The sequence below is a fragment of the Phragmites australis genome, chromosome 4, assembly GCF_958298935.1.
Source record: "Phragmites australis chromosome 4, lpPhrAust1.1, whole genome shotgun sequence".
In the NCBI taxonomy this organism is placed as follows: Eukaryota; Viridiplantae; Streptophyta; class Magnoliopsida; order Poales; family Poaceae; genus Phragmites; species Phragmites australis.
Genome location: NC_084924.1, coordinates 6,243,577 through 6,271,282, shown reverse-complemented (window position 1 = coordinate 6,271,282; position 27,706 = coordinate 6,243,577). Strand labels below are relative to the sequence as shown.

The window sequence follows — 27,706 nt, the reverse complement described above, 5'->3', positions numbered from 1 at the left end:
TATATCTAGAGTATCTAGAGAAAATTATCTACAACTTTCATGTTGCACGAAGACTCGAATTCTACATCTAGCACACCCAGATTTAAAAAAACAACTGTTGCGCAGGTTTTCAGATCCGAACAATCAGTACGGTTTTGGTGGTAACTCGCAAACTGCTTATCCAAATTGAACGAGGCCAGTGCCATTGGAAAGATATCAGTGAGACCTATAACTTTAGTATTGGTGCCATATCGAGATTCTACGTTGATTAATCCCAGAATTTTTTATGAATAAATCGACGTAAATAACGCGGAACCTAAATCGATCTACCGGTTACAAATTTCGACGGCAAAATTCTCCATCCAAATTAATTCACAACATTCTAGGGACTAATTAGAGGTTAACCTTATAGTGTGCACCACGAATTTAAAACAAATCTGACAAAATCCCGAGAAAATCTCCCTCTTCCTTCCCTTTTCCTTCTTTCTTCTTTCTCTTTTATTTCCTTTCTCTTCCTTCCTTGCTTCTTCCTCCGGGTGCTTGCTTTTCTGCACCGGGGCTGCTACTCACGGACTCAGCGGCTCCAGCGATGGCGAGCTCCAACCGTGGTAGCTTGGGATGCGACCGGGACGGCTCAACGATGGCGGCCCGAGGGGCAACGGCGTGCATAGCGTGGCACAACAAGGCGGCGGCGACACAGTCGATGCCGACTGGCGGGTGGTACGTCACAAGCGGTGCGACGGCAGCCGAAAGCTCAAGGGTTAGGGTGGTATGGGCTCAGGCGTTGGGCAGCTCGGGCCTGATGCCCTTTTCATACGGCGGCCGACCGACTTAGTCGGTCGGTTGTCTTTTTTTTTAAACCAACGGTTTAGAATTGTTGAACTCGTTACGGATCTCAAGATGTTCGAAACAGACGTTTGAATAGCATAATAGATTCATATCGACGAGATCTTCGCATCCATGGTCTCGAATCGTACATCCAAACTACGATTTGAGAAAACCACTTTTCATATTTTATTTTATTTTCTCTGATCTTCTCATCAAATTTCTCGCAATATTCGGGACATTACACGCCAACTCCACTCAACTCCATTTTTTAAATTTGTAACTGATGTGGGCCAAATTTATCACCATCAGGGAGGGAAAAAAACAGCACTTGTTTATTAGTTTTCTCCGCCCTTATCCATCCTCTCCACGCCCTTAGTCGTTCTCATCGAAGCAGATCTTCGCACGGATGCTTCCGAGGAGATCGATGCAGCGGCGAGCGGGAGCGGGGAATCATGGCTGCACGGGGAGCTGAACCATGGAGGAATTTATGTTGCCACCGTCGCCGGCCGGGCTCCCACGCGCAAGTAGCCGAGTTGCTGGACTCGATCCACCTCGAGTCAGGAGATGCCCGGGAATCTACGGTCGGGAAGACGGCAGTATCGTTTCCGAGTCGGATTTCGACAACTAACCACGACTTCGAACAGATTTCGAATGAACTCTGGAAAAATGAGAGACGGTCCCGAAAAAAGGATGGTAAGTGTATGAACCAGGTTAGTAAGACAATACAGAGAGTCGAGTCCCGAACCCTCTGGTCTCTCTAAGACCCTGCAGTTTGGAGAGACACCGACCGTTGAAAAAAAAAAGGGAAAACGGCTCCGGTAGGGACTGGAAATTCCCACACCTTATTCATCCCTAGTAATTACTGATCACACAGGAAATGCAGGGTAAAGATATCACCATCTTTTTAAAAGAAACTTCACATAAGCATCTAGTACTACATCCGGTAGCACGAAACATAACATTAAAGGTATCTGAGTTCGAATTACTTGAGTACGGAATAAAACGGTCCATACTTCAAAATTCTGCTAACACTTGACTGGTTTCACTCGGCAAACAGCGAAATGCTCACCGTCAGGTCTTCACTTCTTTGCTTTCTTTGGCGCCCTGCAACATTGTATGATGCAGAATATGAGTTATCGAACCTACGGTTGTAATTTTCAAAAAAGGGAGGATAACAAATGCTTACACTGCGGTTTGAGCAAGAGCTGCTACTGGTGGTGCCGCCGGTTCCCTTGGGCCCTGGTTGAACCAACAAAAAATCAGACCACAGATAACAATATACTATCATATCTATGGACAGTCTGCTTATATGACTTAGAATTCTTCTTGAACTTTGTTAAGTTGTATGAAATGATGAATAACTCCCACACAGTAGCATGTAATCTAGTTTACAATAATACACAATATTGTGACCAGAAGGCTACCATCATCAAGCATTGGACCATTCCAATAAACTAGTTCAGCTACTGCAAAACGTATTTTTCTCACCTGGGCCAACCTCTCCTCCCTCCTGGCAATCTTCCTTTGGCGGCTCGCCTTGCTCTTGGCTCGCTTCGCCTCAAACTGGTCTGAAAGTGTCTTCTCTCTTGCCTTCTCAGCCTTGGACTTGTGGATGCTTTCCATGAGCACACGCTTGTTCTTGAACGCGTTACCCTTGACCTTCATGTACATGTCATGGTACATGTGCTTGTCAATCTTCTTAGCTTCACGGTACTTGCGCAGCAAACGCCTGAGCACGCGCATCCTCCTCATCCACAGGACCTTGGTTGGAAGCCTAGCCTCCCTAGTACCCCTACGTTTACCTGAGAAAAGAACATAGAGAGGTAAGCACTGAAATTCAGACACTTGCATCATTACATGAATGAATGAATGAATGACGTCCAATATACCATATCCAGAGTGACGTCCCTTCTGCTTGGCCTCATGGGCTCTACGAGCACGAGACCTAGAGTGGATCTTCTGGGGCTTCTTGATGATGAACCCATCCTTCACCAACTTGCGGATGTTCTGACCTGCAAGATCAAAGAACCAAAAAAGTTTACATTAGCAATCTGGATGCATTCAGTACGTAAAAAGAGGAACATGCTAGCAACATGAAAACAGCTAGTATATTAACAACATAGCCAATATTAATCTACCATTCGTGCATGCATCAACTACAAGCTATTGTCTTGGAAACTTTTGGACACAACATGATAAATTAACATGGAAACCTTTGGACAAACAACATGATAAACAAACAAGGATATCAAAGACAATCTATTTGAAAGACAGGTGGTGTTGGATGGCCCTGTTACCACCCCTATGTTGGAACTGATCTTGACACTTTGTATCTCTGCATGTTTATTTCCTTTGCATGTAGTTAGTGTATTTGTGTAGGTCGCCGCATACTAGCTGGTGTACGTGTGAGACGTGCAAAGCTTAGTATGGTGTCAGGTTCCAGTACATGCATAACGAGTGCCGACGTGCCGTGTGAAGCGGTGTTGCATGCAAAACATGGAGCCAATGGACTGCAGAGGAATTAGTGGTGATAAGCATTCAGTTGCACGTAATTAGGAGTGTGGTTAGTCATGGGAAGCCAAGTCAAAGAGCCGCACGTTTGAAGATATGTTAGTGCATGCATGTTTTAGACTGTTAGTGGAGTTAGTGGGAGCTAGTCTCCTGAGTTGTTGCGTAAGTACCGGATCGAGTTAGAGCTCACCGGTTGAGTCCTTTATATACTTGTACTCAGTGGTTGTATCATAAGGAGAAAAAAGGAAAAGGTTGTGTTGCTGCGCGAGACAGCACGTAGCCAATATACTAGTGTATTCTTCCTCTTGTGCTTGAGTGTTGTGTGAAACAATAGAGGGCAAACACTGAGAGAGAGTGCGCGCACACTGAGATAGAGAGGGAGTCTCGTGAGCTGAAATTTGCGCCTTTACCCTACAAGGAATAATTCAAAGCAAAACATCTGTAGACCCAAAGATTCTAATTTTTTATTCAAAGCATGGGACAGCCATCCCTCAATGATCATCTACTATAAGACCAATCAGCCCTACAATTGGTTGCGATAACAAATTGATAATTGACATACTTTACAAATTGATAATTGACATACTTTACCTAACACGAGAAAAGCCAACTAATATAAGCCTGAATAAACTTGCAATACCAGAGTCATGTGATTTGAATACCTAGGTAACCAACAACTCCCAAATTACATACCGCAGGCTACAACTTCACGTAGGATGTCTACACTACAACAGAGCGTTTATAAAGAAATGACAACAGCATTCATCAACACTACTAATCCCTTGAACAGCACCCGGTAATCCTTAGCAAGAATTTTCACATAGTAACCATATTGGATCACCAATGCACACTGCTCGTTCAGTTACAGCTAGCGATAACGACTACTCAGGTTCACAGAAAACAAACAGTCCTCAATCCCAAAGAGAAATTCAAAGATACTAATGACTCCAGAATTACCATTTACTGCCCGTTTTCCTCGAAAAAAAGGGCCTTCGTAATAATCTACTCTACCTAGAAAATTGAAGGACACAAGCATCAATTCTAGCCACAGCCTTAAGCACACGGCAATAACCACACCGCTTTACACCACACTACCATGACGCAGCAGAAATAAAAAACACGGGCACGATTCAAACGAATACTACTGCCACTAGCCTACCAATTAAGACTCCCTAGGATCACTGCACGAATACGCTAAGAACTGCAGCCTCCCGCGGATCGGCAGCCTAGCGCGAGATCTAAAGGCATAGCTACACCACAAGCGCTCACATAAAACTTAGGAGGAGACGGGGGGAAAGGAAAGGGGGAGATGGGGGTTCTCACGGGAGTTGGCCATGGAGATCTCGCTGACCTCATTGGGGTCGAGCCAGACCTTGCCCTTTCCGCACTTGAGCACGCTCGCGGCGAGCCGCTTCTGCAGCTTGAGGGAAACCATCTCCGCCGCCGGGTTCCTCTCCTCCTCTTGCCTACCTGTGCTGCGTGTGTGGCGACGGTGGAGGCGCCTCGGGGGTTCAAGGGCTTGCGCGCGGCGGCGCGGACAGCTTTTATAGTGGAGCGCTAGGGTTTCGCGAGGGTGCTGCTGGACCTTCCGCTGCGTGATTGGGCTGGATTTTATGGTCCGATGGCCCATGAATGATTCGGTTAGATGTGGGTGTGGGTGGGCCTTCAGTGGCCGTGTGAGAGAATTGCGCACAGCAAACGCGGCTCTACTTTTCTTGTGAGCGGTAATAGCGCAGAAAGGGGTTTTTCTTTTCAGTAAGTCTATTCAGCGACGGGTAAGCTTGATGGAATTAAATAGTGCACAGTGACGGGAGATGAAAGGGAATTTATTTTTGTTTCCTTGGCCGTTGATATCGATTAATTTATGGTTTATGCTCAATTCTCAGAGTGGAGTAGCATCCACTTCTCTTTTCTTTTTCTTTTTTTTGAGTGGGAGTAGCATCCACTTGATCAGCGGTCTCATTGTTATCTTGCTTTGGTATTTTGCTCAATACTCTCATTCTCATAGTTTGTCAAGTATAAATCATATTATTTTAATCACTGATGAATCGAAATCAGAACCAGATTCGGGCAAAAGAAAACTGATTCCTACACACCTTAAAAGGCTAATCCAGTGCCAAAAAATCAATACTGACTTGGCACATCTCGAAGCGATTTCATAACATGAAAACTGACACATGGATAGCAACAAAAGAAGTGCAGGAGACCAAATATGTAGAGAGATCAAGATGTTCACGAGCGTGAAGAACAAACACTGAGAACAAGTTAAACACTCGCAGAAAACTGACAGCAATTTCCATTTCATTGGTACCTTTCGTGTTCCCTTTCCTTCTGAAACTATATATTCGCGGAGCAGAAACAGAATTTTTTCCGTCGTTGTCTCGCAAATTCTTTCAGACTGAGTTATGGCCGTAAGGCATCCCCAGTTAAGCCGTACTGATATTTGATATCTGTTCTGCTGGTACTTAAAATTCCATCCATTCGATAAGGCATCAGTACCACACTGCAGCAGATACAGATTCTTTGAAGGTGAATATGGAGAGCGTTGATTTGTCATGCATGCTTGCTGATTTGGAAGACCCTACCGATAGTAGGAACAAACAAAATCTCCGAACCAACCATCAACTGGACCACTTGACACCAGGCAAAAAATATCACATTACGCATGGGGAACACAACGCATCAATAAATTTCAAAGAGTAAATGGCCCGTTTAAATCAGTGCCTGCTTCCTCCACAATACAAAGAAGCTGACCTTTGAACTGATGCGCTCAGGGACTCTTCTAGGTCATTGCTGTTCTGGGCCAACTCAAATTTACAGCATATACAGCTACACCCTTTGTGATATTCTTGAGCTTGTGGAATCCTTTGCCGGTTTGCCCCTTAGCAAGTGTCCATCCCCATACAAAATCCCTTTCAGTGAGCAGCTACCCCCCACCAAAATCTTGTCCTGCGTGTGGCTACCTCTTAGCGTATGAGAGATAAGGATCTTGAGCTATTGTTAGGACGTCTGGCCTCTCTGATTGGTTGTATGTCAAGCACCGGCGTATCAGATCCTGTGAACGTTCAGGTACAATGGAGAAAAAAAGGATTAATGGTAACTTTTTACTGAAGATCTCCTATACTACAGTACTTCCAGTGCACAGTCAATCAAAAAGTGAAAATAAATGGTAACATGTTACTGAAGATCAAAGTCTTGCCAAACTACTCAACATCGGCAAATACTTAAGACTCGAATTTCCATGATAATGAGGGCATTTTCAGAAAATTGACAAGAAATACAACATTATCCAGTGCAAGTAAGATATGCAGGGCAGAATGAACATGGCCAAGTCAAACAAGGAGGTGCAATGTAGATATCATAAGGAGGTGGAAGTGCAATGTAGATATCATAAATAGGGTGTAGAATTGAGTCCAAAATAATAGAACTAGAGTGCTAGACATGTCTAATTTTATGACCAGTTGCTAAATTACTCGTGATAAAACTTGAGCCTAGAGGGATACTAGTTTAAACCAAACGGACAGTTACACTTGACATGCATCGCACCTCGTAGTAATGGAATTGATAAATGTGATGGCCACCATCTGGGAAAAAAAAAAGGAAACATACCTTTGCCTCATTTGATGCAGATGGCTTTGAAGGGAAATCCACCCTCCGTGCGTTGATAATTGTATCTTCCCGAAGTATTCTTTCTTGAGTTTGGTCATGGCCAAAAGGACGCCTACCAAAGAGCATCTGATAAAACATTACACCAGCTGACCAAACATCCACCTGCATGAAAAGCGAATAGAAAAGTTGATGCACCATTACTAATCAGGATGAAGTTAAAATGCCATAACTGGGTTCGCTTAAATTAATTGCTGTTTAATTGACAGTTCAGGAGGCTCATAAATGAGTCACCTTACAGAAAAGGGTTTTGCCAGAGATCATGTATATGACTTTTTACGTAAAAATTGCATACCCACACAACCACCTCCCTCAATCTAGCTGCTCTCGACCGAAATATCCCCCGCAAAATATTCACTAAAACTACTAACTAGAGTGAGGAGACCTATTATCTTTGGCAGGTGCGTATACTTCGCTATCGGCTGAGTAGAAAAAATTAAGACTAAGGCCACAACAGCCAATAATATCTTTCACCAATTAGGATGGAACAATTTTTATTTACACTAAAGGTCGAAGTGTTTCCAGATGTAATTACCTTGGATGAAATAAATGGTGTTTTGCTGAGGTCAAAGCATTCTGGGGGAAGATACCTGAAAAGAGAATGAAAAAGAGATGTAGCAAGAAATGCCTGCCATTCTAAAGGAACAATTGTCATAAAAAGGAAAACAATGATGTGCCGTCAGAATCAGAAATAAATGTATGAAATGCTTTGTTTCTTCCCACTTGTTTATGTAAGACATTACAGGAAACTTGAAAGTATTCTATTGGCAATGCAATAGCGGTTGTACTCCATGAAACAAAAGCTAATTTCTTTAAAAAAAATTATAATGACACACCAACAGTGTTACTTAGGATGCATTATTGCACCAGCTATAGCAAAAATATACAAGCAGCTAAAAAACCCGTAAGAGCAGATAGTTTGAAAGTTTCCACGAGCAAAAGATCAACTGGAAAGGAGGATACTCACCAATAGGTTCCAGCTCCCTGAGAAGTGAGTTCCATTCCCTGAGACCCAACATCATCCTCCACTATTTTGCTGAGGCCAAAGTCTGTAACTTTTGCAACACCAACCTCATCGAAGAGAACATTGCCAGGCTTTAGATCGTAGTGAATGATCTTTTGAGCCCTCTTGTTAAGATAAACAAGGCCCTGAAATATTTGAACAATTATGATTCTTGCTTCTTTTTCTGGAAGAACCGGTGTTGCTTTAAGGACTGCATCAAGATCCTTGCCTGGGTAAAACATTAGCAATGAAGAGAACATTATTACATCTCACGACTCATGGTTTCCTAATCTGAGAGTTGTAGATTTTGGTAGGAAAATCACTATTGACGAGTACAACATTCCAATTGAAAACTTCACAGCATTAACCAAATGTGTCGAATTGAATGCATGTCAGTTAAGAAGATAGTGGCAAAAAGGAAGAAACTTCTCTCTTCAATGAGACACAATGTATAATAGTATCAGTGTGCTAAATAGTGTTGGCAGTGGCTGCTACAGCAGCAGGGATGTAGTGGCTCAAAACAGCAGTCTGAAACATTGCAGTTGCTAGCGTGGCGGTAGCAGCCAATTTAGTGGAGTTAGCAGTCTATATAGTTTCTGGCAGTTACATTTGCAAATTTATATATAATATTTTATATTGGTTATTTATTCAACATTACTTTGAACCAGGCAAGGCATTATATATACATGTATAACTCAAAATTATTCATAGACTCTTATTACTATTTCCAATATTCTAGTGTTTGAATGCATGTAGTGTCTAGTGTCCATTATATCGCCTGCGATCCGATATTCTCTACATCAAAGCCTATTTGCTAACAACTCGCCATCCGCTTCTTAAAACCTTGCCTTATATTTACATCTTTATGAAGCAACCCGAATTCAGCTAAATAAATGCCATGCACATTACTATAAATAACCAACTCAATTAGAAACCAGTAGAATGAATAATAATCTAGTTCAAATATTCATTATTTCTCAAAACTCCAACACGCTTGATGAGTTATGTTGGCCTGCTGATGAGTTATGGAACCAATAATGTGCAAATACTGTGTGAGCATGCACCTCATGGTACTGATCCTAAATGATCATAGTTTTTCCCCTTTTTCGCCAACCAAGCCTTATTTTTTCACGTTGCACAGCTAAGCCTTAATCAGGCTGCCAAGTTTGTTTTGTCAATTTATCCCTTATTATCGAGATAGGGTATGGGATTCGACCTCCGGTCAAGAGCATGCTGCTCCTGCCTCTTTTCCTATTGACAGCTTATTCTAGTCCAACCTGGGTACACGTGGAGGTGATAATTGCATAAACTATGGCAAAATCTATGGAAGCATCAGTTTTATATTGACAGACAACTTTTTCATTACCTCTACAAGTACCACGTAAGATTTACTAATAAAATGGAATAAATTCATCCAAGTAAGAACATCACAAATATGAATGTATGTGGCCAATAAAAATATGTGCCTGGTAAAAGATCGATATCTATCTAGCATTTCTGTATTATAAATTTTATGCCAGCATGCATCAATAAAGAATGAAGTCCCCGTACATGGGTACCAACAAAAGCAAACAATAGCAACTCTACTCAATTTACGCTGTCATATCAAACAGAATTTAGAAGGTCATTTAGAGAACATATTATACCACTGCAATATTCTAGGACGGTGCAGAATGTATTGTGATCAATCTCAAATATGTCCCACAGCCTCACAATGTTTGGATGCACCAGAGTTTTGTGGATGTTATATTCACGAATTGCATGCCGTATGTAGCTCTGTTTTTTCTCCTCACTCCATTGAGCGTTCAGACCATGAAGTTTACATGCCACATACTTGTATTCCACCAAGTCAAAAGCCTGGCCAAAGAAATTGTTTCATGTAATTGCTGGTGCTATCAGCTCAAATTTCTAGGAAGTGGATGCACATGCTATACCGATACACATTGCAGTGACTTCATGAGAACTTAGCTCAAATAACTAGTCAAATGTTGCAACATGGATATAATCATCAAAGCTAGGTTAGGATGGTGCACGCAGCACATAATTTTGCCACAGTAAATTTTCAACAGAAAGAGACACAAGTGAAAGGACATTTCAATAGGTTTGAAGCAGTTGTTTGCTCCTACCTCCTTTAAGCGAGTTCTACTGATAAGGGCACATATGAATGAATGAATGAATAAGGCAATGAAAATAAATAGATGCAAAATTTGGTGTTCCTTCTTTACGAGCAAAGAATGACTGTTTTTATATAAGCCATGGTTGACTACAATAGGTTAATATATCTCATATTTACTTTACAAATTACAGGTAAAGCAGGAGTCTACCTTGTAAACCTCACTAAACCCCCCCTTTCCAAGAAGATTTAAGAGAGCATAACGATGATGAAGAATTTGAAAGTTGTTAAAGCGTGATCCATCTTCATCTCTGAGACGCTTCATTTCACGTATAAGCCTCCCCTTTTCCAGTTCATACCGGTCTCTTTCTCTCAAATACTGTTCTTCCTCCTAAAATGAAGGCAGATTAAGAAGGGGTGGAACAATCAGGCAAGTAAAGGTGACCCAAAAAAGAAATTTACCCGTTTGATACTTGTTAGCCGAGATTTACATATCTCATCCTGTAAGAGGAAATCTTCCTCAGACATGCTAGTCTCAGCATCACTACCATCACCCTTGTCTAAACAAAAAGCCATTATGATTAAATAATGAATAAAAAATAAAAAACTTAGGAAAATTTACCAGGAAAAAAATATTATACACTAAAGCTGCTATGCAGTTTTCGTTTCGCGCTTGTGATAATGGAGAAAAGTTTCCTTTCTATAACAAGAATGAGCTGGAATAGCATAAGAATAAATCTGCATAAACTATTATTGCATTCAAAATCTTCTATTCATCGAAACATGCATCGGCGTCCTGTGCCAAACATATGCAATATAGTGCAATTTGTAGCTTATGAAGAATCAGCACAAGTCAATAAAGAGGGAAAAAATAAGTTTATAAGGAATAAAGAATAAAGTTACCAGATTGTCTTTTCTTAAGTGATTTGCGATGCCTTTCAATAGCCTCTTTAGTTTCAAGCAGAGATTTCTACAGAAAGATCCAGCATATACATAAGCAACTCAGCAACACTAAAGTACATCATTACCAAAAAAGTATGATGGTATAAAAGGCAAACAGGCAAAGCATATACAAGGCATGAATGCTATTTACAGTTCACAAGTGAGAGAACATTTAGCAAGGAAGAAATGCATATGTACAAATGCACAACCATAGGTGATGCCACGACGGGTTGTCACAAGATAAGACCAAGGTAAAGTCAACTTAAATACCAGTCACTGACTGTCATGAATCCAAGGCACCTGAAGTTGCAGAGCAGCCAAAATGCCTCAAAAGATGAAGCTTTGTGAAAATTTTAACTATGTTGCCCACATTATGTCAGTAGAATTACCCGTGCCATCCAGGATAACCCAGACCAGTATACAGGGAGTACAAATGTTTGTATTGTGAACATGCAGTATATAAGACCAACAATCTTATAAGATTTTTGGATGCTAATGACTTAAGGTTAGTAATCTTATAAGATATTTGGATTTAATGACTTAAGGTTAGTAATATTACGTTAAGATTCTGCTGAGATAAGAATTGTAAACAAAAAGAGTATGGAACATGTAAGTAGTTGCAGAAATTCACCAGATGAGAATTAAGATCCTTTATTGCCTGGCCATCCTCCCAAGTTTCAGAAATAATAGTTCCAGCTCTGAGTTATGAAAGAAGTAGTCAACAAAAAACGAAAGAAAAGAGAAGAAACAGAATCAAGCACTAAAATTTCAAGGAATACTGGGAGGCATACTAGATGAAGGGATGCAGCTATAGTTAGGAGAACTCTTTATAACAAAAGTATTACTCACCTGATAAAAGGAGCTCTCAACTATAGATAAGCATTAAGTACTGGGTCATTGGGAAATTACCTCATAATACCGACATTCCCAAGTCTAAAAGATTCCTGCCTTATCCTCATTCGTGCTTCTTGCCTCTCTGCTTTAGACACAGCTATCAGCAGGTCAGACAGCACCTTCAATTGCTGCATTAATGAAAATGAGAACAGTTAGTATCGCATGGGTAGCATGGAAGGGGTAGATTTTCTCAGACAAATACTAAGAGACTGCCTTGATACAGAACAACTATGGTCCATTCACTTGCACTATGCCCCCGGGCAAAAACGAAAGAAAAAAAACCCAACCCGTGTGCAATCCATGTTTGACAAACAGCATGTATGCACATATGCGCACAAATAAAACTCCCATTGTGTAATAACGGGCATGACCACCTCTGCTGTATTAATAAGGAAAATGTTACTGTACACATGGCTTTTAACAGATTACACTATTCAAAATCATGTTCATATAGAACACTATTCAAAATCATGTTCATATAGAAGAAAAGGAGTTGGTTCCAATAGTTATTCAACATGATATGCCTTAGTAGTAAATTTAAAGTTTTCAAGATACAACAGACCAGTGTATACAAAAGAAAGGATGAATAGTAGCTAAATGAATACGATTAACCATAAGATAACAAGTTGTCAACCTTTGACCTCATTTGTTGATCATGATCTTTGAGATCCTTCAGTTCCTGGCAGAATAATACAAAGCCAACAGGTCAGAGACACCGAGAAAGTCGTGTTCAAATTAAAATTTAGCAAGTATCTCCTTACCTTTGCTAACCTATCACTATGCTGACGGTAATTGGTTGATTCTTGACGCGATTTAGCAAGCTCCTCCTCCAGCAACGCAACTTTACCATGTAACAGTGATAATTCTTCCTATCAATGAAAAGTGCTTAAGAATAGAAATCCAAAACAAAAAGGAAAGACTACATGCGGGTTTGCTTGTATAGTCTATTAACAAGTATTCCCAAGTGACATGACATATTTCATTAAAATATTTCACTGAGGCCGTTTATGCTTTCTGCAGTATATCTCAACTGCATCATATTACTTGACATGGTTGGATTGCCTAAGCTGAAAAGTGAAAATGAAAGTAAGTGGAAATTTCCCATCAATGGAGGAGAAAAAAGAGGATGAAAGCCATACAGAAGTCATCAGAATGATTCCTGTTATATGTATTAGATAGATGCAAAATGACACATTCAGAAGCAGGCAAACATGAAACATAAACATACCGCACAAGAACACGAATGCATTACCATAACATTACAAATCCAGAAAATTGCAGATCCATACTCTGATCATGACCAGATGGATATATTTACAAATCTGACAGAAGATGATGATGTCAAGAAATGAGTGCTACCTGTAAAGCAACCCTGTCTTCATTGCCAGGTTGAACATTTGATCGGGATTCCTGTTGGAATGTGTTCATGATTTAGCAGATGAGGAATTAATCATTGTGCAGTAGGATGCTATCGTATGACTGTTCATTGTTGCATGTATTTTGTACATGCAAAAGTGTTGTAATGTGTGAGTGATGGCAGATTGTTACTATGTACTATGGAGAAAATAGAGAAAAATACGGTCCATGTCCATCCATCGTGGCAATGAATATATGTGTATGAAGTGTAGGGCTCAACATAATGATTTAGCCAAAACCGTTCACGCTATCCAGGTAGCCGGCGGAAGCAACCATTGAAACAAGCTAAGTGGGCGGCAAAGAGACATGGGGCGTTCGATGTTTTTTCGCAAAACCGTTTGACCAAGGGTTAAACACCACTAATGAGGAGCATATAGTGCACCAATACTACCTTTTAATATGAGTTACTACAAACAAATCCTTCAAAAGTGTACTCCCACATCTTGAATCTTTGTCCTTTGGTCAAGGCATGTAAGATCATTAGGTAGATTATCAGAGTTAGATTGTTAAAGCTGAATAAATCCAGCTTATCTTTGAAGAAGAATTTGTATAAAATTACCAATTTCATTAGGTCTGCAAAATTCCAAAATCATCAATGTGTAGTTTTAAGGTGCTATAGATATCTCTGGGTAGGTGCAATAACTTCACTCTAAAGTTATCAACCTTAGTTGCATCGCTTGGTAAAATCATAATCTTTTGGTGTTTATATGTGCTACAATTTCTGTTTCGGCATTCTGACCTAACTTTACCCATGAACAGGACGTGCGTTCAAAAATAAGGTCTTTCTATATAATAACCAGAATAGTAGTAAACTACAGCATAGCAAGTTTTCCACTAATATATGTGTCGCTTTTAGGGTTCAGATGACTTAGAAATAGCTCTCATGAGAAGGACCCAGAAGTTTGCATATGATAAGTTGAAGTGCAAGATAATAGCAAAGTACGAACAAAACTTTCATTGCCCAGTATCAAATCAAAATCAGCTATAAATATAAATCGAGATCTTGGTAATAAAATAACTCGGCATACCTTGTTGGTTAAATTATCTAGTTGACCATTTGCTACAACTGATGAGAAAGTCGAAGTCGGTCGTGTTTGATCAACAGTCTTTGAACCACGGCCTCGGCCTGTACCAGCACGAACCCTTCCACGGCCTTGCTTTTTTCTATTTGAGTTGTCTAAGGATGGTCTTGCATCCATGACATCTAAGATATATGCTGCCTCATTTGCCGATCCCTGATGTTTACAATTACAAGAGAATGCACCAACAAGAATAAATGTCCTGAACTCCTGACTTATGAGTGAACCTTAAACAGATGCAGAAGAGAGAGTATCGCATATTGGTTTTATTCAGTTCCTGTCTGATGAACGCACCTCAAAATTTCCAAGAACAAGGCTGTGGTCACCATCTGGAGATCTCGGACGCTTCAGGGTATTCTTTTGTATCAAGAATTCATCACCATTCTGATTAGCAAAAAATAGGAAACATTAGATGGGATCAGGCCAGGTAGAAGGGTGAAACTAGAGACGGAAACATTTTACTAAATTGTACTAAGTTGCAGTAGCAAACTACTACATGCCCAGGATTAACAAAAGAAACATCACAAACAGTTCTAACCAGCACGATCATAGCATCATAGGCGATATGCAATGCTAGGTAACCACGTTACTGTACTTGAGCTAGAAAAAGGGAAAGTGAGAGGGGGAGTTCAAGGTTTAGGGCTGACATCGTCATCGGAAGAGGAGGACTCGGATAGCTCCTCCTGGTCCATGAACGCGATGGCGGGGGTGGGGGCAACCACTGGATGGTGCGGCGGCGACGATGGCGCCGAGACGGCCTTGCCGGCCATGCGGGCCTCGAGCTTGGCGAGCTTGGACGAGGACGGGTTGGAATTGGACGAGAGGTGCTGCACTATGTCCTCCCCCGCCGCCGACGAGCCCGACATTGCCCCCGATTGCGCCCAGATCGGATCGCACGCCCCGAAGCTTCCAGAAGAAGCAACCCAAATGCACGAGCCAGTCGCTTCCTCCCCCACCGCGGCGCACGAGCACACGAGCCAGCGCGCGGCTGGATCTATCCCTATAACCTAGTCGTATGCGTACGGACGACGGACGATGGCGAGTAGAGGCGCTCGTGGCGGCGCGAACGCGACGGGCGGGTGGCGACCGAGCCAAAGCGGAGCGAGCAGACCGCCGCTTCCTTCCTCCCCCTGATGCCTGTTGACTCGCTGGTTCCTTCTGCTTCGCACGGCGGCGGCGGCCGACCCGACGCCGAGAGGCGTACCGGAGGCGGAAGCGAGTCGCTTGTCGTCACGCCCGGATACGGAGGCGCGGCGGTCACCCACTTCCCTCCCTCCCCGCTCCTTTCCGCTCCCCTTCCCTGCGCAACCGGATCCTCTGACATTGCTGGGCAGTCGGCTTCCGATCCCCGTCCATCCGTCCGCCCAGCCATCCAACGCTCCGCTCACTGTCTTTGCTCATGCTGCGCAGTGCGGCCCAACAAGCACGGTCCAGTGCGGCCCAAAGAACGGGCACGTGCGTAGCGGAGAGCCTGGCGCGGTACGTAAGCCCCTCGCCACCTCCAAGTACGCTGCCGGCGACATGGTCTGCCGAGATCTCCGCCTTCGACCAGCTCATCCAGCTCTGGGCCGTCACCCCGGAGGTGCTCGTCTTTGTGTCCATATTCCATGAGCCTATGGGCTCTTCGTGTCGAAGGCTCGAAGAGGACAAGTGAAGCATTTACACGATGCGCCGCCGCCGCTTGCCGAGCGAAGCTGGGAGTGGTGGATGCAATGGCGGCGAGTGGTGTGGAGGACGAGAGGGTGAGCAGGGAGGTAGGCGAGGAAGAGTATGACATACCGCATCTGAGCGCGGCGCCGGCGGAGGCGCTGCGGGAGCTCCTGGCGGAGCAGCGGCGGGAGGAGTCTGACGGAGCGGGAGGGAGAGGCGGCGGCGTGGAGCTGGTCGCGGAGGACTGGCATCTGAACCATTTCTGGTACGACGAGCGAACAGCGCAGGCGCTGGCGGAGGAGGTCATCCGCCTTGTCTCCCCCTCTGGCACTGGTGCGGCCGCCGCCGCTGCCAGCGCTGTGGCCTGCATCGCGTGCCCGGCGCTCGACGCCTGTTGGAGCCTAGCCCGAGGATCGCTATCTCTCTCTCGTCGGACGGAGGTTGAAGACGATGAACAGTAGACGCGATTTTTGACGACGAACGCCGCGGCCGCCGTACGGCCTGTATCTTGGCTGTTATTTCACTCAAGGACTCTCACTCAGAACACAACGATTACATCCGGCTTTATAGCCATGGCAACGCACCACCCACGCAACTACCAAGCCGATCACCATGCGCACGAACGCTTCTTCTTGGCGCCCCCGAACTCCTCGCCGAGCCGCTGCTCTCCACGGGACTCGATCTCCAGCTTGACTGCGCCCCTTGTGCATGCCGCATCCCGCCTCCGTCGCCACACGCCGAAGACTTGGCCATCAACCGAACCGACCTCAACTACCTAGATGACGGACTCGAACGCGAGCATGAACTCACGCGCCGTCGAACACGCAGACACACACACACTCACGTCCATGGCGCCGGCGCACACACATGCCCATGGCGTGGTTTATTCTAACAACGCCTACCTCAAGAAGCTCGACCCAGGCGTGCCCGCGCAGCTGCTGGAGTACGACGAGTGGTTCGGGCAGTACGGTGGCGACTTCACCTTCTATGACTACAACCGGCCGGAGGAGCTATCGCAGGCGATGAAGCACGCCTACCGTGTCGTCGTCGCCGACCCTCCTTACCTGGTATGGTTTCTAACAGAGGTTACTAATTACTGTTTGATCAGTTCTTGCTATTTGATATTAGAGTAAAATTTGAGGAGAAATGGCAATTTTCTGGTTGTTGGTGCAGAGTAAGGAGTGCTTGGAGGAGGTTTCCAAGACGAACAGACGATGTTTTTCCTCGCGCAGCCTGAAGGCTCATTCCTGCTGTTGCTCACAGGTAAGTGGAGCTTGTGACAATCCTGTGTCAAGTGAATGTGATTGGCTCCCGGCAGTGTTCTTTCGAAATGAAATAGAATTGCATCATCAGTTTTCCTATTTGATACTTCCTGGCTTTGTAAGGCATTCAAGTAGTCAAAAATGGTGCTTTGATAGTTGGACGTTGTTTTGCGATCAAGTGTAAGCATTAGTGTCTACTTCTATGATCATTTCATCTTTAGTGTTGCCAGGAGGTCAATTGGTTGATGACTGGAACTTGATACTGTCTTGTTCCTTTTGGTAGAATGATCCATTGGTATTAGTATGTCTCAATTAGAGTACGAAGTTGGACGCACGGAATTGGAACTACTGCAGCATGCACAATGCACCATCTGCTTCTGCTTGTATGCAACTGTAGATGCTGTAGCTTAAACCCTTGTAGCATCAGTTGTGCTGTTGCTTTGGAATTTATGATAGTAATAAGTTGGATAGCATGCCTCCTTTCCCGAGGTCTTGTGATACTATAAAGAAATGCATAATTCATCCAATTTATTTTTTCCTACAGCACTTCCATTGCCAGGGGAAATTCAGAAGGGCCGGGTGTTGGATCTCCTAAACATTCATCCCTACGGTTTCAAGCCTCAACACTCGATGGGCCATCGAGTTCCGATTGTTCACAAACTACGATCCCGCAGACAGACTTGGTGGTTGCTAGTAAAGTGACAGTGTCTCCATTTAGCTGTACACTACCTATATGTTCGTGGCTTCTGCAGTTGGTGTTGTGCCGCTTGCAAATGGATACTGCACGCTTTGGATGTTCCAGAGCTGTTCCTTGTTATGAACATGCTACATCTTTGTTTGCGGCTCGCTAAGAACTTGCTGAAGTTAGGACAATAGCAGCGTTATTTTGCTGTTGGTGTCATGCTGCTTAGAAATGGATACGTGCTTTGGTCGTTCTAGGGCTGTTTCCTGTTATGCACATGCCGAGTTGTTTCCAGTTATGCACATGCTGCATCTTTTGTTCACAGTTGACTAAGAAATCGTTAAGTTTGGACAATCGTAGCATTTATCTGCTATATCTGTGTGTTGTGATATGTATATTCAACTAAACTTCACACAATATACCCCTTTTTGCCCCCATTGCCATGTTTAATGGACTGTGGTTTATGCTGACGGGCAACCAAAGGTATGCTTCTGAACAAGCCAAAGGCAATTTAAGCAATTCGTGCAGTTATGCATCTGCTGCTCATTATATGCTGGTAGACCAGTTTATTATTCATTCAGTATGTACATTGTATGGACATATCTAGTAGGAGTAGCTTGATCACATCATTATTGACAGCACAGTGCACTACTGCATACAATAGTAAGCCTAGTACGGTTGAGAGGCGTCCCAGGAGTTGAGCTGAGTTCACTTGGCGTGCGCTTTGGGCGGCTTCACGACCAGGACAGGGCAGCACGCCTGATGGGTGAGGTAGTCGCTCACGCTGCCTAAGAACGCCCTGCGTCATCATCATCATCAAGTGACCACGAACATATATGAGCATGGCAAAAATTCGTAGTCGCTCAGTGATCAACAGGTTAATCTACTGGCTCGCTACCTCTTGATCTTGCCGAGGCCTCGGCTGCCGAGGACGAGAAGGCCGGCTTGCATCCGCTCCACGGCCTGGCAGATGGCCTCCTTGGCGTCGCCCTCCACGATGGCCGCCGTGGCATCCACCTGCGCATCGCCCAGCCTTCGTCAATACCACCGGCGTTTCACGCGGCAAAGAAAGGAAGCTGGCAGTGCGTCTAACTAGCGCTTGCCTGTTTCGCCTTGCAGATGTCCAGGGCCCGCGCCACGATCCTCCGGGAGATCTCCTCCTGCGCCTTCCGCATGGACTCCACCGCCGAGGCCGGCACGTAGGCGGTGGCTTCAGCGCACGCAACACGAATCCAAGTGTCAGCGTCGGGCATGCCGCACGACGCGTCGGTCCAGTGCGTTAGAGCAGAGGGGGGTGATCAGGGTGTTACCGATGCCGTAAGCGGCGACGGGGTAGACGAAGTGGTCGACGCCGGGATGGGCGTGGACGACGACGAGCGCCGCGTCCGGGTGGCACCGCACGATGTTGTCGAGCGCCCACGACAGCGCGTGCAGGCTCTCCTCGCTCGCGTCCACGGCTGCCACCACCTTCAGCGCCGGCGCCGGCGCCTTCGTCGTCGTCCTCTCCGCCTCCTCCCCTCCCGCCGCTCCGCCCGACGCGGCCACGGCCTCTCCCTCCTCCATGGTGTACGTGTGCTCGCGGTAAACCGGCTAATCCTTAGCAGCTCGACACAGCTTAATAGCTTATATGTTTGTTGCACACGGCGCGGTGGCACTCACAGACGTCACGCTGGAACAGGCCCTGTTTGGTCGCGCCTCCTGCCATCGTACTGTACTGCGTCTGTCGGATGGGCGGCACGGGATAGAGATGGATGCACGAACGGGGGCGGCCGTTCTTGTTCTCTTGCTCCGTCTCTCAGCGCGCGCTTGCGTTCGATGCCATCTCGTCGTCTTCCATGTATGCGTCCAGGGGTCGCGACCAAGACACCTGGCACTGGTTACGGTGCGCCACCGCAGCAGGCCATGCCAGCACAGCCACCTCGCCTCGTTGCAGGAGGGCGTGCCCTTCGGAATTATGATCAGGAACGTGTGCATACACAAACAAAACGATAAAGAACGCCGCGACTGTACTCTGGAGTCATACAGCAAATGTTGGAAGTCCAGTAACTAGGAACATCGACTTCTCAGTTGAAATATCACAGTAACACACTATCACCACGCACCACGGCAAGCGCCGAATTAGGTCCACAGACGGCGTTCATGTTACAACAAATTTTGTGTGTGCCTACTCAATCATGAGCCATCAATCAAGCAGAGTGGCGAAAAACAGTCAGCATCGGTGCAGATGCTGATGAGAACACACCTCAGCCACAAAAACAGAGCAATGATGATCAATCGAACATCTTTAGTTTTCTGAACGTATCCATAGCAACCGTAGCGTGAATTTACGGCAAAGACCAATTTCCAGCTTTAAACTTTTTATAGAAGGTGGACTTCCTTGAGACGACAAAGAACACTGCATGTAGAGAAATGGAGTTTGCTCACTAAACACTGTGCATTTCTACATTAACTGTGTAAAATATAGAGATCGAAGGAACAAACCAGGAATTGCAGGAATTACATAGTCTTTATGCTGCAGCACTTCTTGAAGAGTTTTTCCTTCTTTTACTTTGACCCACTTACCAGAGCCTTCACCTGCACATTAGAGTAGAATGCAACGGATTTTATCTAGACTAGCAAGTACAGCATAACAATATTATAGCCTCTTGTTGTAACTGTACTTCTGCTAATGGCTGAATAGACATGTTGGGAAAGCATTGAAGCACCTTCCTAAAATTTAAAGATTAGCAGTGTCATGATCCTACCCTCCTATTTTCTTGATTGTCCAGTATGATAAGATAAAGAGGAAAAACCATAAAGAATATGCTGTGTCCACATACTTGATGATGTAACGGTGCTGCTCTTGCCAGTATCATGCTCTCCATCCTCGCCATCAAGCAGGCTTGCTGGAAGTGACTTTGGGTCCACAGTGCCTTCTAGAAGATATTGTAATATTTCACTTTTCGACAGAAGTATGCCAACACCAGCCTAATGAATCAAAGTGAAGAGTCAGTTAAACAGTAGCAAACGACTAGCTTCGAACAGTAACAAACGACTAGCTTATACTCCCTCTGTCCAAGAAGACAAGGTGTATTTTATTGTAGCCCGGTCTTCAAAATTAGACTTCCACCATTGTTTTCTCACAAAATATATCATTTATAGCTATAAAACCAATATACCGTAAAAGATTTTGAAATATGAATCTAGTTATATAATTTTTATACACTAAGCATACTTATAATTTGACTAATTATTAGTCAAAATATACAAACTTTGACTTTTCCAAAATAAAATACGCTCCGTATATTTTAATGGAGGGAGTATATCCTAAAGCTGACCTGAAAATGAATAACACTAGTACTGCCAAACATTGCATTTGTGAATTGAAGAGCAAAAAACCTAAAGGTTACTGAATTACAAAAAAAATGAAATAGATGATGGAGTATCAAAATCTTAGTTGACAATACCTCTTGATTTCTCATGTGAGACTACGATTTCAAAATCAGTAAGGGATACCGTAAGGCTGCGATTTTTGGAATATTACCAACTACACTGAAGTACAGCCAATAACTATCTTAAGTAAAGCCAACAAAAATATATCATGAACTATGGATCAAGCCATAGTTTCACACACATCATAGGACATCACCGCTCTTTTATAATGTTGTGCGAAGGGGCTACAACTACATCCCAATGTATTTAGTATTTTTTTTTCCAAAGCAGAGCAATTAGGGGTCTGCTCTCAAGCAAAATCCATAGCATTCACACAAACCTGATAATACAACTCAATGACCTCCCTTGTGTAAGCATGGTTCTCATCCCAAGGCAACGGTGGAGAACTTTCTGAGAACATGTTCGATAGTTAAGGACATCACAAATTCAGTAATGCTACTTACACATCTACGCATTTAAACCAAAGAAAGGACATGTCATGTAACTTTAGAAGGATATGACATCAAGGTGGGGTGAGAATGTATCAGTCTCCGGAAAATCTTCAATGAAGTCACTCGACATGACCTCCGGATAGAGCAAAAGAACAGGCCAGTGGAGCACGCTCTGCTCATCAAGCTTCGGCTTCTTCACTCCCGTCAGCTCTTGATAGGCTGCCTTCCCAAGCTTCATCCCTCTCTTCTCCATGGCAGCAGCAAGATCCTACATACAACCCGATACCACCGGTCAGTGCCACACATTTGAATGGTAGTATAGCAGTATTAATCTTCGGGCAAGAAGAGACTTTGGCTGCGACGACTGCTTGTGCAACCTTGGCTCTCTCACAATCTTGCTCACTCTGCCGCGCGTCCACTTGCGACAGCAATTTCTTGAGCTCCTCGTTAGAGGGGTCCTGCTCGAGCCCCCTCCGGCAGAAGGACACCGCGTCCGGCAACAAGTCGAGCGCAAGCGCCGCCTTCGCCGCCCGATAGTACGCCTGGCTACAAGAACCTCGAGCATCACGCGACGGCTCCCTAACAGGATTAAAAAAAACATAGGGGGAAAGGCAGACCTTGACGTTGGATGGGGAGAGGCGAACAGCCTGCTCGGCGTCGTCGAGTGCGCGGCGGTGGTTGCCGAGGAGAAGGTTGACGTGGGCGCGGTTGGCGAAGAGGACGGAGGCGTCGGCTGCGGCGTCGGGGGAGGGGAGGGGCTCCATCTGGGCGATGGCCTTGGTGTAGCAGGCGACAGCGTCGGCGTAGTGCTTCCGGCCCATCCGGACAAACTGGTTGCCCTGCTCCTTGTACTCGTGCGCCGCCGACTCCTTGATGGCGGTGATGGCGTCCAGATCGGCCTGCTCGCTCTCGGTGAGGGGCTCGGCACCTGGCTCCATCAGCAGCGCCATGGCCGTCGAGCTGCTCTCGGTGCTTCGGCAGCTGCGCCTGCGTCGCTCTTCGCTTCTCCCCTCGCCGCCGCCGTCACAGCGGCTTCTGGACTCGTCGGGCCAAAAAAGGGCTCAATTGCTTCACGCGAACCGAGCATTCTTATTCATGTTAGTTATCTCCTAATGGGCCGGAAGCTACTTATTTTCTCCCTTTTATTACTTTTTTTCTCCTCAATAGTATTAAAGCTCACATATCCAGCCACGTATTTACCGGCCCCCTCCTGTCGTCGGCTTAGACGAAGCGGAGTCCGTTGGAGTTAGATGCCGTCGCTCCCGATCCACGAAAAAAACCATCGGCACAGGAAAATCGTAGGTTCGATCAAGGTTTCATTTACCGACCGGAGCTCGGTAACCGAGCTCCGCGGTAATCGAAAATGCGCGATAACCGTGGTTACCGGTCAAAAATTCAAAAAAAATCGGAGAAAATTCATTCGGCAAATTTTAAATTTTTGCGAAAAAATCATGTTTTTGCCCTCTCGGTTACCGAGCGATTTTCTCGCATTTTTGATTCGGTCGGTTACCGAGCGGTTTGGGTCGGTAACCGCTCGGTTTTCTCGATTTATCGAGCGGTTTTATCGAATTTCAGCACAGTTCGACAAAAAATCTAAAAAAGGGTTCAATCTTGTAAAATCAATAACTAATTCATCCGAGCTTCAAATCAAGTGAAACAAATTTTGTTGGCTTCCTTGTAACATGATCTACATGATAAAAGTATTTATACTCATAAAAAAGTTCAAATTTTTCTGTGAGAAATTTTATTTGTTAAACCAAGGTAAATGCATAGTTTACTCTTTGCTAATCCAAATATCATGAAACTAATTTTGTTAGTCTTCTTACATGATCCTATATCTTTTAAAAATATATGAACTCATGAATTAGTTATTGTAACATGCATGATTGTGTAAATGTGTTGCGACTAGATTAATTCATAACTGACCCATCACACCTTAAAAATTAGTGAAACCACTTTCATTAGCTTATTTATATTATGATTTACGTAGAAAAAATAATAGTAGACATGAAAAAATTAATTACAGTGATGTTTCTTAACATATTCACTTTATGTTTGTGAATTTTGTAAAAATCATAGAGAATTTAATAAAACTCTAAATAAAGTGAAATCAATTTTAAAGATTCTCTTAAAATACGTTTTATACAAGAAAAATATGTGTTTGCATGTTACACTTTTCCTTAACGTGAGTTAATAATTGAGCCGCGCGCTTCAATTTTTTTCATTTTTTTCAAACTTTCTCCCTATAGAATATGATGCAAACGACATTATTTTTGAAATTTTTTTTCACAGAAGTTCTTATAATTATGTATAGTTTTTTTAAGATTTTTGTTGAATTTTTTTTAAATTTTTTTATTTTTTCGAAATTTTGAATTCAAATTTCGGTTACCGAGCGGTTTTTGAAATCGGATCGGACTGGGAAGGTCGGTAACCGCGATTTTTGAGCGGTTACCGACGGTTTTTTAACCCTGGGTTCGATATCCTTCTGGTGGAGTTGGCCTTATGCAAATAAACCAAAATTTGGCATTCAGCGGCTGTAGCTTCAGTGGATACGGAGTCCGTATCCAGAAAATCGTAGGTTCGATATCCTTGCCTGGCGCATTAGGCAGGGATCTTGCACTCACACGCGCTAACACCATAACTCGTAACTTTTTATTTTTAAAAGTTTTTCTCTCCATAATTTTTAAAAAAAAAATTCATAAAATTTATCGAACTTATCAAAAAAAATTACCGAGAATTTTTTTTCGAAAAAGCTTGCGCAAGAAAAGTTTTAAGAAATTTTTTTGAGAAAATATGTCAAGAAAAGTTTGCTCAGAAAAAAAATTTGGGAAAAATTTCGAAAAAAGTTTACTTAGAAAAAATTTAAGGGAAAAATTTCAAAAAAAATTAAAAAAGATAAGCAGAGCCCGCCAGGGGCACGCGTGCTCTTCGGTCTTTCTGAGAGACACCCATCCTAATTAGAGGGCGTGCACGTGCCCTACGTCACGCCACCTTCCGACAGCCAAACTTTTTCATTTTTGAAAAACAATTCCCTCCACAACTTTTTATTTTTGCAAAACTTGTCAAAAAAATTCCTGTCAAATTTTTGCAAAGTTGTGAGCTAAACTTTTCTCAAGTTTTTTTTAAAGTTTTGGGGCAAAACTTTGTCTCAAAAAGTTTCACGGAATTTTTTTTGATAAATTTCCAAAAATGGATAGACTCACACGAGGTTATAATAAGAAAAAAGAAATTTGATTAGTTTGTGGGGGGGAATTTTTTTTGAAAAATGGAAAATTTTGGCTCTGCCGAAAGGAGTCGTGAGTTCCCGTCTAAGTGGGATCCACATCCTCTGACTTTGCTTCGACAGTACTGTATCACTTAAATCTTGACCGTCTATTCGTGATCCAGCGAGCGGGAAAATACTAACTGTGATTTACTGTAGTATCTTTGATTTTACCAAAGCAAAGTCAGAGGATGCGAATCCGTCTAAGTGCACACTAGTAGAAAGACTGATGAGCACGCGCGCCCTGTGGCCCCACTTACCATTTTTGGAAAAAATGAAATTTTTATCTCAAAACTTTTTTAGCAAACTTTTCTCGTGCAAATTTTTTTTTAAAATTTTTTCAAAAAACTTCTCTTGATAACTTTTTTTATAACTTATTTCAATGATTTTTATGGAAAACTTTCTAAAAAAGAGAAGTTATGAAGAAATTTTTTTCAAAAATAGAAAGCTGCATTTATTTATTTTTTTACCTAAGTTTTTGCTCATGAATATAATGCACTAATTCTTTCTTCGTTAAGATAGCGTATTGTATTACGTAATTCTTTCTTCGTGAATACAATACGCGTGTTATGAAGCTAAATAATTTTTTTACACATTGTTTTATTTTTAGACACGTGACTTTCATGCAATGTATTAGATGTAAAGTACATCTACGTGCGTATAAAAAATTATGCGTTTGTATCCCACGTGCATGGTGCATGGTTACTAGTGATGATCAAAAGCCCATTTCCTAGCATCGGAAAGTTGAAATGGTTACATAAATCATAACCTTTTCAAGGAGGAAGGTCAAACGTTACATTGCTAACACGTGTGTATCGAGGAGGACGAGAAGAGGTGGTAGCTCCATTTGCTGGTTGTAATTTCATCTTTACTGTATAAAACAGTAAAGCTGGTTCTAGCGTCATCACTAGTTTCTACTCTTCCTCTATCTAATAAATTCTTTAAAATTTAAATAATTTATCTATTTCTATCATTCATCATTGTTCTCTGACCATTGAAGTGCTTTGGTGAGACCACTAACATATACTGACGGGAATTTTCCCATCTTAGACTACTTGCCTACCAGAGTGTTGCAAAGAACAGTGGTGAATCTAGCCGGCCAAAGGAGGTAAGATGGACTTTAAGAGGATATCAGAGAAAAGTATCTTAATTAATACTATAATGAAGCGAAGTGAATAAGCCTCCAACCAAAACTATGAACCTGCAAAGTGCAAAATGACCGAAGGTAATCATAGATGCAATCATGTAAAATAACCAAAGACAATAGAAGTAAAGAAACTTACGGAACCACAAATATTAATTATGTCTAGAATTGGAAGGTTTAGACAAATTCATTTTCCTGATTTTCATGGTTTAGTGGTTAGTGGAGCTCAGGTCATACCGTTAATCCATTATAGTCAACAAACAAGTAAACAATAATTACCTAGTGTGACAGCAGGCCAGCAGTGGCACCCCAATTCCCAAAGAAACACAAACACTCAAAACAGAAAGTCAGGCAATTAGGGACAGATCCAACACAAATTTTTACGAGGGCTGGGCTGCTTAACATACAATTGTCTAGTTCAAATTTTAAAGCAATATCTTTACACAAACATAACAGTAAAAAATGCAAAATACATCAAGAAAAAAACATACCACTAATTTAGCCTAATATTCTTCAATCACGATAATAGCCTAATATTTTTCAATCTTCACGATGAGAGATCTATAAAAAGAAACATGATAACTGATATCTCTTTGCGCAAGCCCCCCGCGGCGGCCGTAGGCTGCCGACCTTTGTTTGATCTCTCGCCAAGTCGCTATCAAGCACTTGACTGCTTTCTTGCCGAGTTGCCACCTCGCCATGATGCCGTTAGAACTAGGGATTTTGATTTGCGTCGAGAGATTGGCCGATTGGAGCTAGAGAAGGATTGACCGATTAGGCTATTAGAGACTCACCGGTCACTAGGCTGCTTAATTCACACCGGCCCATTCGAGAACTCGCCCACTGCAAGCCCACTCGTGGAGTCATCTTCTTCCCCGATTCCCAGAGGCAGGGGCGCCTGAGGGCCGCTGTTGCACTCAGCTCTTCACTGACCTTGACCTGCACAAAAATTCAGGGGGGCTTGGGGGCTCCTAGTTGCACTGGCACAGTAGGGAGTTTGAGCCCCTGCCCCCTTGAAGATCCACCCCTACAGGCAGTCTTAGTATTGAGGCAACATCTTCAAGAATAGTGAATGTGACATGCTTCACATGGTTTGAGAAATAATACTCAAATATGCCAAGAACAAAAAAAAGTAGTTAATCTTGCACAAAACTAAAGGCATAAAAATTAAGGTGCATCTATGGAAAACAAAAATGAAGGTTCAAACTTCAAAGTACATCGCTTCTTAAATCTTAACAGTACTAGACCACACAGGCTACTGTCTTAAACAATCTATATTTTTATAAAATGCATGAGTTATGATAAATCTAATCAATCTCCATCATCCATTTGAGTTAATCAAACATTCACTGTGAAAAGTTGGGCGCTGTTTCTCCTTCTAAACTATATTTAATATCCCATTATTTACCTTC

The 27,706-nt window shown here is 43.2% G+C and overlaps 4 protein-coding genes and 1 pseudogene across 6 annotated transcripts; 1 reads left to right on the top strand and 4 right to left on the bottom strand.

Annotated features, from left to right (window-relative positions):
* Positions 1-1,685: 1,685 nt before the first annotated feature.
* On the bottom strand, positions 1,686-4,847 carry LOC133915444 (large ribosomal subunit protein eL19x-like). Its single transcript, XM_062358596.1, has 5 exons — positions 4,642-4,847; positions 2,697-2,819; positions 2,296-2,609; positions 1,994-2,046; positions 1,686-1,911 (listed from the first exon to the last, which is right to left on the bottom strand). Exons 1-5 carry the CDS (start codon positions 4,751-4,753, stop codon positions 1,887-1,889), a joined length of 627 nt encoding a protein of 208 aa, XP_062214580.1. The 5' UTR covers positions 4,754-4,847; the 3' UTR covers positions 1,686-1,886.
* A 568-nt stretch (positions 4,848-5,415) lies between these two features.
* On the bottom strand, positions 5,416-15,773 carry LOC133915443 (serine/threonine-protein kinase TOUSLED-like). Of its 2 annotated transcripts, none has more exons than XM_062358595.1 (16): positions 15,636-15,773; positions 14,726-14,815; positions 14,381-14,587; positions 13,296-13,346; positions 12,698-12,805; positions 12,571-12,615; positions 11,952-12,064; positions 11,674-11,740; positions 11,004-11,070; positions 10,563-10,660; positions 10,312-10,491; positions 9,634-9,844; positions 7,952-8,216; positions 7,520-7,574; positions 6,928-7,089; positions 5,416-6,373 (listed from the first exon to the last, which is right to left on the bottom strand). In XM_062358595.1, the coding sequence occupies exons 1-16, from the start codon at positions 15,753-15,755 to the stop codon at positions 6,278-6,280; spliced, it is 1,935 nt and encodes a 644-aa protein (XP_062214579.1). In that variant the 5' UTR covers positions 15,756-15,773; the 3' UTR covers positions 5,416-6,277. The 2 variants fall into 2 exon arrangements, with proteins under 2 accessions (XP_062214579.1, XP_062214578.1); XM_062358594.1 differs by having other exon boundaries at positions 15,079-15,730.
* Positions 15,774-15,902: 129 nt separating this feature from the next.
* On the top strand, positions 15,903-18,037 carry LOC133914552 (uncharacterized; annotated as a pseudogene).
* Positions 18,038-18,615: 578 nt separating this feature from the next.
* Positions 18,616-19,637, bottom strand: LOC133915442 (universal stress protein PHOS34-like). The gene is made up of 4 exons (XM_062358592.1): positions 19,336-19,637; positions 19,129-19,235; positions 18,924-19,042; positions 18,616-18,824 (listed from the first exon to the last, which is right to left on the bottom strand). The coding sequence occupies exons 1-4, from the start codon at positions 19,586-19,588 to the stop codon at positions 18,734-18,736; spliced, it is 570 nt and encodes a 189-aa protein (XP_062214576.1). The 5' UTR covers positions 19,589-19,637; the 3' UTR covers positions 18,616-18,733.
* Positions 19,638-20,045: 408 nt separating this feature from the next.
* LOC133915441 (uncharacterized) lies at positions 20,046-22,967 on the bottom strand. 2 transcript variants are annotated; one of them, XM_062358590.1, is made up of 7 exons: positions 22,506-22,967; positions 22,239-22,430; positions 21,957-22,156; positions 21,777-21,858; positions 20,845-20,992; positions 20,507-20,599; positions 20,046-20,420 (listed from the first exon to the last, which is right to left on the bottom strand). In XM_062358590.1, the coding sequence occupies exons 1-7, from the start codon at positions 22,836-22,838 to the stop codon at positions 20,350-20,352; spliced, it is 1,119 nt and encodes a 372-aa protein (XP_062214574.1). In that variant the 5' UTR covers positions 22,839-22,967; the 3' UTR covers positions 20,046-20,349. The 2 variants fall into 2 exon arrangements, with proteins under 2 accessions (XP_062214574.1, XP_062214575.1); XM_062358591.1 differs by having other exon boundaries at positions 22,266-22,430.
* Positions 22,968-27,706: the final 4,739 nt, after the last annotated feature.

What these genes read in the sequence shown, in the direction of transcription:
- LOC133915444 (XM_062358596.1), bottom strand. Translation starts at nt 4,753, where the DNA reads ATGGTTTCCCTCAAGCTGCAGAAGCGGCTCGCCGCGAGCGTGCTCAAG. An exon ending in GGGACGTCACTCTGGATATG is followed by an intron (nt 2,610 to 2,696) that starts GTATATTGGACG and finishes TTCTTTTCTCAG; the next exon opens with GTAAACGTAGGGGTACTAGG. An exon ending in GGGAGGAGAGGTTGGCCCAG is followed by an intron (nt 2,047 to 2,295) that starts GTGAGAAAAATA and finishes TGGTTCAACCAG; the next exon opens with GGCCCAAGGGAACCGGCGGC.
- LOC133915442 (XM_062358592.1), bottom strand. Translation starts at nt 19,588, where the DNA reads ATGGAGGAGGGAGAGGCCGTGGCCGCGTCGGGCGGAGCGGCGGGAGGG. An exon ending in ACATCTGCAAGGCGAAACAG is followed by an intron (nt 19,043 to 19,128) that starts GCAAGCGCTAGT and finishes GGCGATGCGCAG; the next exon opens with GTGGATGCCACGGCGGCCAT. An exon ending in GGCCTCGGCAAGATCAAGAG is followed by an intron (nt 18,825 to 18,923) that starts GTAGCGAGCCAG and finishes ATGATGACGCAG; the next exon opens with GGCGTTCTTAGGCAGCGTGA.
- LOC133915441 (XM_062358590.1), bottom strand. Translation starts at nt 22,838, where the DNA reads ATGGCGCTGCTGATGGAGCCAGGTGCCGAGCCCCTCACCGAGAGCGAG. An exon ending in AAGCAGTCGTCGCAGCCAAA is followed by an intron (nt 22,157 to 22,238) that starts GTCTCTTCTTGC and finishes GGTTGTATGTAG; the next exon opens with GATCTTGCTGCTGCCATGGA. An exon ending in CAGCACCGTTACATCATCAA is followed by an intron (nt 20,600 to 20,844) that starts GTATGTGGACAC and finishes TCTAATGTGCAG; the next exon opens with GTGAAGGCTCTGGTAAGTGG.
- LOC133915443 (XM_062358594.1), bottom strand. Translation starts at nt 15,297, where the DNA reads ATGTCGGGCTCGTCGGCGGCGGGGGAGGACATAGTGCAGCACCTCTCG. An exon ending in TTGTTCTTGGAAATTTTGAG is followed by an intron (nt 14,588 to 14,725) that starts GTGCGTTCATCA and finishes TGTAAACATCAG; the next exon opens with GGATCGGCAAATGAGGCAGC. An exon ending in AGGATCTTAATTCTCATCTG is followed by an intron (nt 11,071 to 11,673) that starts GTGAATTTCTGC and finishes ATCTTTCTGTAG; the next exon opens with AAATCTCTGCTTGAAACTAA.